General features: G+C 56.0%; 1 protein-coding gene across 1 annotated transcript; it reads left to right on the top strand.

Moving 5' to 3' along the window:
- Positions 1-1525: 1525 nt before the first annotated feature.
- Positions 1526-8941, top strand: TMEM238L (transmembrane protein 238 like). Its single transcript, XM_075993927.1, has 2 exons — positions 1526-1996; positions 7948-8941. Exon 1 carries the CDS (start codon positions 1654-1656, stop codon positions 1891-1893), a length of 240 nt encoding a protein of 79 aa, XP_075850042.1. The 5' UTR covers positions 1526-1653; the 3' UTR covers positions 1894-1996; positions 7948-8941.
- Positions 8942-11496: the final 2555 nt, after the last annotated feature.

Below are 11496 nucleotides of genomic sequence, written 5' to 3'. Positions count from 1 at the left end.
TTTCCCTGGGATGCCCAGTGTCTGAGTCAAGTGAGGCCAACCTGAGGTGGGGACAGAGAGAGGAGTTCCTTGTTCTCTGCTCCTCTTTGACGCAGCACGGCACCTGGGAGTTCATTCACCAACCGTCCTGGCTGACCCAAGAGGAAGGGATTTCCCATCACGCAGAAATGTCAGTGCTAAAATTTCTGTTCACCGTAGACCAGAGCCCCCTCTGCTCGTCCCAGGAAACGCTCTCCTGGTCGAAGCTGGGGTGACAGCTCGGAAGAGCCTGGCTTCCCAGCAGCGGGAGGTGTCCCGTCCAGGCGCCGAGCCCTTCTGAGCATCCACTGGGAGGAGGATGCCAATACCGGCAGGGAGAGTGGCCTGGCTTGGGTCGAATCTCCTGGAGTTTCAGATCCTAAAAACTATGGCTTATGCCATCCCCCATCCCCACCCTCCCCAGTACTTTTCCTGGGACTTTCTCTCTCGTCTGGCTTATTTCACACTCAGGAAACTAATGTGAAACACCTATTCGTTCTCATCCTCCCGGATGGCGCAAGAAGGAATGGAGATCACGTGCTTCATCTGTCCCAGACGTGGAGGCCCGGAGAGGGTGGTGCCTGGCTCGGGCCCCGCTGTGAAGCAGGGACAGAGGTGCAGCCGTCATCAGGTAGCTCTGCAGAGCCGGCCCGGGGCTGTTGCCGTGCTCACCTCGTTTGGTGTCCACGCTACACACCAGTGAGTGGCCACAGCAGTAAGATCCCCCGTTCCATGCACAGCCCCGCAGGGACGCACACGGGGTCTGGCGGGCTCGAGGGTGCAGTCCATCGCGGGGAAGAAAGTAAACACAGTCAGTGTAGAAAACAGGGAGTCAAAGGGCCGTGTAAACATCTCTTGGCTTTTGCCTGCGACTTGCCCTGCAGCCCACGCTGCGTCCACTGCAGAGGGAGACTGGCAGTCCCTGCTCTCCCTGCCGTCCCCTCTGTCCGCTCGGTCTTTCTCACGTCCACCCGTCTCCCGCGCCTGCCTTTCTCTTTACCGTCCATGCTCACGGGAGCCCGGGGACCCCACAAGACAGGCGCACCTTCTCTTGCTAACGTCGACCCATTCTTGCGGCGTCATTTCAAAACCTGCTCAAATCACAAACTCTCACCCACGTCCTTTACTTGGAACCTCGCTTCCCCGCAGGAGGAGCAGGGCGGGCACGGGAAGCGGATGGAAACCCCACCCCACCACGTGAGAGCAGGCCACCACCGCGTCCCAAACGGGACACCCGGGCTCTCCGGCTCCCACGTCAGAGGACAAGGCGCAGGACGGCCCCTCCTCCCGGCCCACAGGACCCCTGAGCGTGGTGAATCCACTCAAGGGCACCCTGACTCCTCTGACCCGTGGCTCGGTTGGTCTCAGAGACGACCGGCCCGATTAACAGTGAGGTCAGACTGTTTTGCTCGGGATCATTCCTGAGGCATGAAACGGTTAAGAAACATCCTGCCCCACTGGCTGCCGTGCTCATAAAGGTGGACCACGTGTACTTCCTTGTGGCTCCAGGACGCGCGGCTCACTCATTTGCTCACACCCGGCAGGGAGAGGAGGCAGCGGCAGGCAGGACCGCCCGCCCGCCTCCCATGCAAATCACCCCCGGGAGAGCAGCTGGGCTCCCGCCCCTCCCGGGCAATGCTCCTGGGGGGTCCGTGGGGGAGATGCCGGGGCGGGCGCTGTGTGACCTTCCTCACCCTCGCGCTCCTGCTGGATGCCGTCGGGCTGGTCCTCCTGCTGCTGGGGATTTTCGCTGTGCTGAGCTACTGGGACTTCTTCGTCTACACGGGGGCCCTGATCCTGGCTTTGAGCCTGCTGCTCTGGGTCATCTGGTATTCCCTCAACATCGAGGTGTCTCCTGAGAAACTGGACCTGTAGCTTGGCCGTGGGCAGAGGGGGAGAGATGCAGGTGCCGGACAGGCCATCTGGCAGCCACACGTTTCGGCCTCCCCTCACCCCACGTGTGTCCCGCCGGGACCAGGTGAGTGCACACAAGACCTTCCCGGCAGGGTGGCCAGAGAGGCTTGGATGAGCAGGGCCAGGCCGGGGCCTCGGGGGCTGAATGAGCGAGCAGCCGACGACTGCGCCCGGCTGGGGACGCGGTGAACCTGAGCTCGGTCCTGCCGGGAGGTGGTGGACCAGCCAGGAGGACATGGGGCAGGTGTCTTCTCCACTGGGGACCGTTTCCTCAGGAGGCTGGACAAAGGGTCTCGACGGCCCTGCCACCTCTGGTCTGCCGTGAGTGACCCTGACTGTTAGGCAGGGCGGGAAGTTGGCCCTGCAGCTGGGAATGAGGGAGAAAGGACCCCATCCGGATCCCTGCTGGGGAGAAAAGCCTTTAGCGCCAGGAGAGGATGGAAAGTTCCCCACTGGCTGCCCTCGCTCTCATGCGTGGGGGTGTGAACAGGGCTGCGGGGGCAGACAGAGCAGAACCTCCCAGAAGGGCCCTTCCCCCTCGCTTTCCTCCTGCACCTGCCCGGAGGGGCCACCCAGGAGGGGCCTCGTGCCCACTCAGTGCACCTGGCTCGTCCCTCCGCAGCGCCCCCACCGCCCTCCTCACTCACACTCACATGTGCCCGGGCCGGCCGCCCCGATCCAGAAGTCAAGGGACCGTGACTTCATGGATCTCGTCGGCCGAGCGGCACGTCACAGCTGGGCAGGCGGCTCTGCGTGTAACCAAAGAGGCAGATAAAGACAGAGCTGGTCTGGCCCTGACGGCCCCCGATCAGAGATGGGCAACTCTCCCCAGGGCACTGAAGTCGGAGCCCTGGTTGGTTTGACGACCATACCCTGCTCCCCAGGTGAGCCCAGACCTGCACCCAGGTGCAGCCGGGCACTCCCTTTTGATTATGAGACGTAAGAGCAAAGGTCATTGCTGAGTTGGAAGAAGGAAATAACAACTGTGCCTTTTCTGGGAGATTGCATCTGGCCGTCGGAACTCAGAGGAAAGAGCTGTGTTACCTGGAGCAAATTGAGGTTTCAGGACAGCAGGGTAAACTCGTACCTGTTGGATGATGTGGAAAGAGACGAGATGTCAGAGCACCTGGGTCCCACTTTGAGTTTCAACACCTGTTAGCTGGGTGACGCTGGGCAGGTTGCATCGTGCTCTGAGGCTAGGTATTCTTATTTGTAAAATGAAGATAATATTCCCCTGCCCTTGGTGTTGCAGGTACGGCAGGTAGTTGCTCTCTGCAATTTGCGTGGTTCTCACAAATGCCCAGTGTGTGAAACACGTGCTCTGGGGTGAGTAAACTGACCCAGAGTCCAAACTCGGAGTTCCTTGGTGTCTCTCAAATTGGTAGTGGCAGGGGCCAGCTCACACTTTGCATCATGAACCTTCAAAGCAAGAAGGGACCCAGATGTGTTTGCTCGTTCACCAAAATGTGTCAGGCACTGTGCAAAGCGCTGGGGATGGCAGGCGGAACAAGACACAGGAGAGCTCTACCCTCTGGGAACATTCCGTCAGGTGAAACAGACAGAATGAGCCAAAGAGTCACACTAACAGAAGTATGATAACAAAGTCAGGTCTGGACTAGGAAGGAGAGAGGAGTATTATGCTGCAAGAAAAACTGACCCAGAAGGTGCAGTCAGGAAAGCCTTCCTGGAGGAGGTGATGTTAGGCTGAACACCAAAGGAAGAGTAGGAGTTTCATGGAAAGTCTTACAGGGAAACCTTTAGGGAGAGGCAATGGCTTGGGCACAGGTCCTGGGGTAGCCAGGAATTAAAGACAGCAGGGAGACTGAAGGGCAGAGAGCAAGTGCAGGAGAGGGGCACGGCCCGCAGTAGGCAGAAGTCAGGTCTGGCAGGGCCTTGAAGACCCTCTGAAGGATTCTGGTCATCACCTTAAGAACAATCAGAAGCCACTGGAGAGATGTAAGCGGAGGTGAGACTTGACATAACTGGATGTATGTGTCCAAAAGACCACCCTGGCCACAGTGCAGATAATTATGATAATTATCATCATTACCAGTTGAAACCCACGTGGGGAGCTAAGACACGTGCCCAGCCAGCACGGAGCCCCCAGTGCGAGGCTCCTTCCCTTGCTGAACAGAAGTTCAACAGCCCAGTGTTGGAGAGCATGTGCCATACCCAGACTGCGTGGCCTGCATCTAGTTTCGTTCCCTCCTGGCTGTGTTACCTGGGGCAAGTCACTTCACCTGTCCATGCCCTAGAACTCCAAATCTGTAAAACGGAGATGGTGCTAATGGTAGCCCCTACCTAGGAGAATGTGCTCAGAGTATGTGAATTAATACTTGTTCATCCAATGCAAGTAATGACTAAATAAAGCAATGGCACACCATTAAACCTTGGCCACAATGCAGGTAGCTGGCACATTACCGAGGCTGTGACTGTCCTCCGAGGTAGACACCCCTGCAGCACTATGACCAATTCCAAAGGCAGTGTAGTATTAACCTCCGTAGGTACAAAGGTTTCTGTCCTGGCTCAAAGGGGCTTCAGAAGTTGAGAGATTGATTGTGTTCTTTATGGAACAGAGTCATGCAAATAGCAATTGCTCCTTTTAGTCCCCAAACTCCACGTCCCCAGGACCCTCAAAGCCAGCCAGCCCACCCACCTGGCCTGCCTCTGTCCCTCCGTCCCCTGCCACATCTCAGGGCTGGCTCAGAGCGACAGACTCTTGTTGGCTGGGACCTGCTGTTCAGGAGGCTGCTCCTTTGCTCCTTTGTGGGGCTGCCCAACCTTCCCTACCCATGACCTTGGGTGAGTCATTTTACTTCCCTTTGAAATGAGAGCTGTGATCTCCAGGGACAGTTTCAAACTGCACTCTGCCCAGGCCCCTGGGAGGGGTGGGGGCTGGGGTGAGGGGCAGAGAGAGGGGGCGGGAGTCCAGCAGCCCCACCCACCGCAACACGCAAGTTCACGTGCAGCAGAACTCACATGAGCCCACGGTGAACACGAGAGCTTCTGACGTCCAACAACATTTCTACAGTCTCGGCTCCCTTCCATTCTCTGACCCTTGCCCTGGCTGTCACTGGCAGCCACATGGGCAGACTGTGACTTTGCCAGTTCTCTCATTCTCACGGTGGGCTCGAAGGTGAGAACGTGGGGTGCTGTGCTCAGAGCCTGGCGCCCCCAGTCCCAGCTCCGCCTCCCGAGTCTCCCCAGACCTGCCCCGCCCTGCCCCAGGGGCAAGGAGACCCCACTGGTCAGGACAGGGCAGGGGCTGCAGCCTGCCTGGGACTCCCGGACTAGAGGGCGGTGTGAGTGTGGCTGCCAAACCTCAAACCACCCCCAGAAGCTTTGGGATGAGCGGCTCACTCTCGAAGCCCAGCCATGCTCCAAGAGGCAGCCTGTCGTTCGATCTTATCACTTGGTAACTGCATTCTCAGAGTCTTTGTTTGCTCCATTCCTACAGCTCAGGCATTTCCCAGGGACAAAGTCTCCAGGCAGAGTCGGGTGAGGACTCCTGTCCCTTACTAGAGGGTGTCCAAGACTACACCCCCCAACAGCATGCACACCGATCCACCTCCTTCGCCCCACGAACACTTGAACACCCCCCAACATGCACAGACACGTGTCCCTCTCCCACCGTACATATGTGTTCATGCACACAACACCCCCCCACCGCGCACACACACTCCCGCAAACCCACCCCACGTATCCTCCACGCCCACACCCAGCCCTGCACACACGCACACCCAGAAACACACACTCTCGGAAACAAACACACCCACTGCCCAGCAAACAAAGCCAAAGGGCAGGGAAGGCTCCCAGCCCTGAGCCCTGGAAAATTAAACTCATTCCTCCTCTGCGTCAACTTTTTCCAACACGCGGCCTCTGCTCTCTGCCGTGGAGGAGGCCGGTGGGGCAGCCAAGTAGGCTCAAAGGTGAGCTGGGCAAAAAGGCCTCCGGACCGGCTCAGCGAGTCCATGCCCGAGCAGACGCGGTGCCAGGGCCGCGTGGAGTGGAGGGCCGAACGTTTCTCTAATCTCTGCAGGGATTGCTAACTAAAGGGAGAAATAAAGCAAGTTCATGATACTTTACAAAAGCACGTGGGAAATCGCTGAGATGAGCCATGGAGCCTCCTGGCCAGGGGGAGGGCAGGTGTGGCCGTGTTTGTCTGGCCTGGTTCCCAAGGAACAGGTAGGGACGAGACTGGCAGAGCTGGCGCAGGGAGGGCAGTCCAGGCAAAAAGAAGGACTGCAGAGATGAAAGAATTAGTGTCCTGGAAGCTCTGAGCAGACACACGGGAAGGGAGCTGGGGTCTTCTGAGCTCACTGTGCAGGACTTTGAATGCCAGGTGAGGATTCTGACACTCGGCCAGGAGGGAGGAGGCTTGGAAGACTTCACATAGCAGAAAGCAGCATGGCCAGCCTCTGCCTGAGGGACAGTGACCTGGCACTGTGTGCAGAATGTGTGGGAGAGAAGCAGTGGGGAGACAGGGTGACCATTCAGCAAGCCCAGGTAGCAGGTGATACGGGCTTGAGCTGAAATGACGGCCACGGAGGGGAGAGAGGAAGGACAGAGCCCGCACGGATGGAGAACGGCCTGTTCTGGTCCCCCGAGGGGGTGGCAGTGTCAAGGACTTCGGGAAGCGCTGCCATCCATGGAATGAGAGAGGTCAGGAGAAGGCTTGAGTTTGGCCACAGTAATGCATTTTCTTCTGAACGTGCAGAGGTCAAGATGCAAATGGTGCACGTGAGCAGAACTACACAGTTGGCATTGAGTGTGCAGATTTTAAACTCAGAAGAGAAACCAGAAGTGGAGGTAGAGGTAGGGTTTAGAGACACACCTACAGATGAGATTGTAGAGGGTGAGGAGGGCAAGAGAAAGGTGAAGAAAACAGATTGGGAGAGCGGGGAGGGAGGGAGAGAAAAAGACCACCAAGATTCACTGACCCAGGCCCTAAGGCACTGCACGTCATCCCATTTTACCCTATCGACAATGCAGTGAGAAAAGTAATATCATCATCATCATCATCATCATCATCATCATCATTATTCTCCTTTTACAGATAAGGAAAATCAGGTGCATGGAGATTAAACAACCAGCCCAACATACTGGAGCTGGGCAGTGGGAAAGCAGGTGTACCTGACCCTGATGTTCATGTTCTTTCCTCTAGACCAGGGGTTGGCCACTGCAGCCCAAGGACCAAGTCTGACCACCTCCTGTTTTTGTAAATAAAGATTCAGTGGAACACAGCCCAGCTCATTCACTTACATGTTGTCCATGGCTGCTCCATGCTTTAACATCAGAGTTGAGCCAGGGCAACAGAGACCGTATGGCCTGCAAAACCCAGGACATTTACTTCTGGCCCTTTATGGAAAGGGTTTGCCGACCACTTGCCTGGCCACGGATGCTTCTCCTAGGAGCCAGGGTCAGAGCCTGGGGCCACACCTGTGTTTGGGGAGTGGCAGGAGGAAGGCGGGTTGAGGAGATGAGCATGCATGAAGAGTGAGCGCAGATTCATCTGCTGAGTCTTTGGTGATGAAATTAGGGTCCAGGCAGTAGCCTGCTGTTGTAGCTGCTTTGAGGTGGGGATTTTTAGGGGAAGGGATGCAGAAAATTGGGCAGCATGGGAAGAGGAGGAGACAGGCCAGTGGAGGGGAAAAGAGGATTCTAAAGTCACAGGTGAAGATGAACCTCTGACCACGTCCAAGGCAGAGCCGAGGGGCTGAATCCAGAGGCCCGAGAGAGGTCCAGCTCTGCCTGCAAGGAAGGGTGGAGAGGAGGAACTACGATTTGATAAGCATCTCAGTATTTATTAGGCCAATCACGTATTTCCATGAGTTCATTCCGCGCTCACAACTCTGTGAGTTATGTATTCAAATCCTCATTTTGCAGGTGAAGGAAACTGAGTCTCACGTGGTCTCGGGGCTAGCCCAAGGCAGCAGTGCTGTGGAAGGGTCACTGTCAGATTCGAACCTAAGACTGGTGACTCCACACGGTCTATGCTTGTTTCCCCACATACAGGCTTGAAATTGACGGATTTGCGTCGTGGGTTCATCCCTTCCGTCTTCACCTGTTCAACACAGGCCGTGTCTGATGGAGAAGAATCCAATCAAGATCTCCTCCTGTGGCAGCACACCCTCCAACAGCATCCAGAGGAGCCCAAGCCTGCAATGTCAAGGCTTTTGCACCACCCACAAGGATGCCCGTGAAAGGCTGTGAATTCCAGGCTCCTGGCGGGTTCCAGGCTCCGTCACAAGCCCAGCACCCCTGCATGAGACCACGGACAAAACTGCGGCTGCCCCAGCTGCCATAAAGTTCTCCCAGTGGGACTGTGTTGGCAGCAGCCTGCACAGGGCTCAGACGCCGAAAGAGAAGTCTCATCCCTGCTGCTTCTCCTATCGCTGTCCTTTTTAAAAGCCATGAGCAAACGTCCGAATGGGATCTCCTGCACGAGCATACCACGCAGTCTTGCTGCCGCTTCCTCTCTTGGGCTCCTGGGCTGGACTGTGTGAGCCTCTGGAGTCTCCACCTCGTCATCCCTGGACACCGTCCGGCTGGCACACGGTGACATGCTCCAATAAGTTGGTTGCGAGCGCCCGAGTGCACAGCCAGCGCTGGGGGCACAGCAGCCCCGTCCGTTTGCACCGCCCAGCCATGCGGGCGGCTCATACTGAGCTCTTCGTCACCTGAAACCCCTAGTGTTTTTGTGACAAGCAAGCTAGCCCTCTGCTGTACTGTCCTTGTGTCCTTCATTTCATGACCTTAAGCGCGGGACTTCATTTTGTCTCAAATTGCATCTGGCTAAGTGCATCCCAGGGACAGCAACTCCTGAGAGTCAACCTTCCCGGCGGGTCGCAGACATGTGCTCTGCTCTGTCACCCGGGCCCAACCTGCTGCATTAATTTATATGTCTCCCGGTCTAATTTTGTACTTCGTATTTATATTTCCTCCTAAAAACACGTGTGTTTCTTATAAGCTGCCACTTATGCTTAGAGGTGGTTACCTAAATAAAGAAGTAGATTTGGCCTTTTGTTTGACTGTGGCTTAACACATTTCTGAGCCTGCATGATCTCATAACAATTCTCAAACCCCCAGCTTTAGGGCATACTCTTCCCGTTAGTTTATCCTGCCTTGGTCCGAGTCCGGGAGGGCTCACATGTGGCACAGCCTCTCCAGGGAGGGGACACAGGGAGCACAGGGAGCTGGAGATAGAACACAGGTTACCCTGACACCATGGAATCTTCTGGCATCTCTGTGCTTAGCCACCAGCCTGGTTTCTCTGAATCAGGCTGAGTTCAGAAACCTGAAGAGATACCATAAAAGAACATTCTAGCTAAGACACCAAGAAGAAAGATTTCTATTGATCTTCCTTAAGTGGAAATTTCTTTGTGTGTCTGAGCCGACTGCATACCGAGAGGGGCCACCTCCTCTTACCCGAGGCTCTCAAGTGGGCACAGAAGGAGAAGTCACTCGTGATCAAAGTCACTCTGAAGAATTCCTTAGGAGTCTTATGTGTTGGAGGCCACGGAACTTCTCTTCATGAGACCAACTCAGTTGTTTTGTTTCATTTTTAAAATCTAGAAATGGAACCATTTTCTGTTTCTGTTTTTTGTGGTTGACTGGATACCAAAGGCAATCATTTAGCATCAGCCACGTTGTTCAACACATACAAGTCTTGAAACACTAGGGTCACGCTCAGCCCACAGAGACACTGCAGGAGCTGAGACTGGCCGGGCAGCAGGCCCTGACCTCGCGCTCTGCACTCGCTCCAGAGAACTTCCTGCTGCCTGCAGCCTCCTCCCCTCGCTCTTGCCTTCCAGGTGCCTGCATGATGATTCTCCCCATAGCGCATTCGTTCAACTCCCAGACGGTCTCCTCAATTAGAGGACATGCTGCCTTGGAGGGTGAGGGTAGAATAAGTCTGTTGTAATCAGAGTAGGGGCTGCATTCAAGTCAGTCCAACTGATTACTCGCCAGCCCTTGGATTGGCCCCAGGAAGGAAAGGGAGGCCCGCACAGGAGGGATTCTTGGAATCTATCACCAGCCACGCAGCAGCTGCCTTTAAACCCAGGCAGCGCACATGGAAACTGGAGGGCAATCCCTCCGGGCAAGGCTTGATCTGCAACCGAGCATCTTCAAGGACATGCTGGGAGACCCTTTACGGTACAGAGTTAGAGGACACGAGTGCCGAATTCCATCTTAAAAAGCATGGAACCACGCTTCTCCAGCTCTGTTCAATGCAGGTTCAGATTCAGTGGGATCTAGGGGGGCCTGAGACTCTGCATTCCTAACAAGCTCCCAGGCCCTGCGGCAGCTGCTGGTCCCTGTGCCACTTCCAAGAGCGAGGATCTCAAGCAGCCCCATCCTTTCAGAGGTGGCGAAGCTGAAGCTGGAGGGCGAAGTGGCTTAGCGAGTCCAAGCGGCTGAACAGGCACAGACCCAGGCCTGCAGCCCAGGTCTCCGGGCTGCCAGCCAAGTCCCCTTTCCCCTCTGTACATGGCTGACTGGCTCCCCCGAGCCCTGCTGAGCCTCAGGCAGAGCAAGCAGGCGGGCGGCCAGGGGAAGTGAGGCGTGCTCACGCTGCAGGTGAGTCACGCACACGCACACCTCGGGCGCCAACCTGGCGTGACACGCACCCAGGGATGAGCAGCCTCCACGCTGCTCCGTGTCACTCCAGATGCCAGAGTGCTGAGCCCAAGGCCGCCCATCTCCCAGGGCAAGGAGGGAGGAGGAAATAGGTAGGGCCACGTTGCCGCCAGGCAGGGCCACGTAGAGCCAGGCTAAGTCTGATCTGGGCTCCTCCTCCCAGAAAGTTCTCCCAAGGGGCTGGGCGTGGGGGGCCTCCTGCTTTTCTGCACCATCTCCCCTCCTCCTGTTCGTTCCCTAGGGAGGCAGCTGGGCTTTTCAGGTGACCTGAACTCAGTCCACTTTGCCCCTCACAGGCTGAGTGACTTTCTGGGTGGTCCTCCCCTATTAGGAGATAGTAATAATGATGTCACAACCATGACTGACTCAGCATTGCCCTTCAGGACTCCTGCAAGCTCCTCCATTGACAAACATCTTCAAACATAGCCTCTCCCCTTTGCAGAAATCACGGTGTAGAGCTGTAAATCTTAGGTCATGTCCTCATGATTCTAGGACCAAAAGGCCCGTTGTTTCCAAAATTATTTTAAGTAAAGTCTTCCAACATGATCAAGTCCACACTTCATGCAATCTCGCGCCCAAGGTTTTTGCAGAGATGACCAACAGGCACCCACAAAACCTGGGGAGAAGGGCATACCAGGTGGAAGGGGAGTCCACCCCACTCAGCAGCCTCAAAGCCCCTTGGATCCAACTCATCTCTCAGTGAAATTACAGTGTCGGCGAGGAAGGGGGGCTTGACCTGGCGAGGTCACAAGCTGACTCCAGCACAGTTGAGCCAGGCTCAGAAATATATTTGCATGAAGGGCCAAAGAGCCTTATGGGTAGAAACCAACCCTAAGGGTAAAGGGATTCAGGCAGACAAGCTGAGCAAGTAACAGGAACTTGATGTGGCTGTGTTCAGCTCCTGTCATCTTCCTGCTATCTGTA

The sequence above is a fragment of the Microcebus murinus genome, chromosome 18, assembly GCF_040939455.1.
Source record: "Microcebus murinus isolate Inina chromosome 18, M.murinus_Inina_mat1.0, whole genome shotgun sequence".
Lineage (NCBI taxonomy): Eukaryota > Metazoa > Chordata > Mammalia > Primates > Cheirogaleidae > Microcebus > Microcebus murinus.
This window is presented reverse-complemented; position numbering and strand designations above follow the sequence as displayed.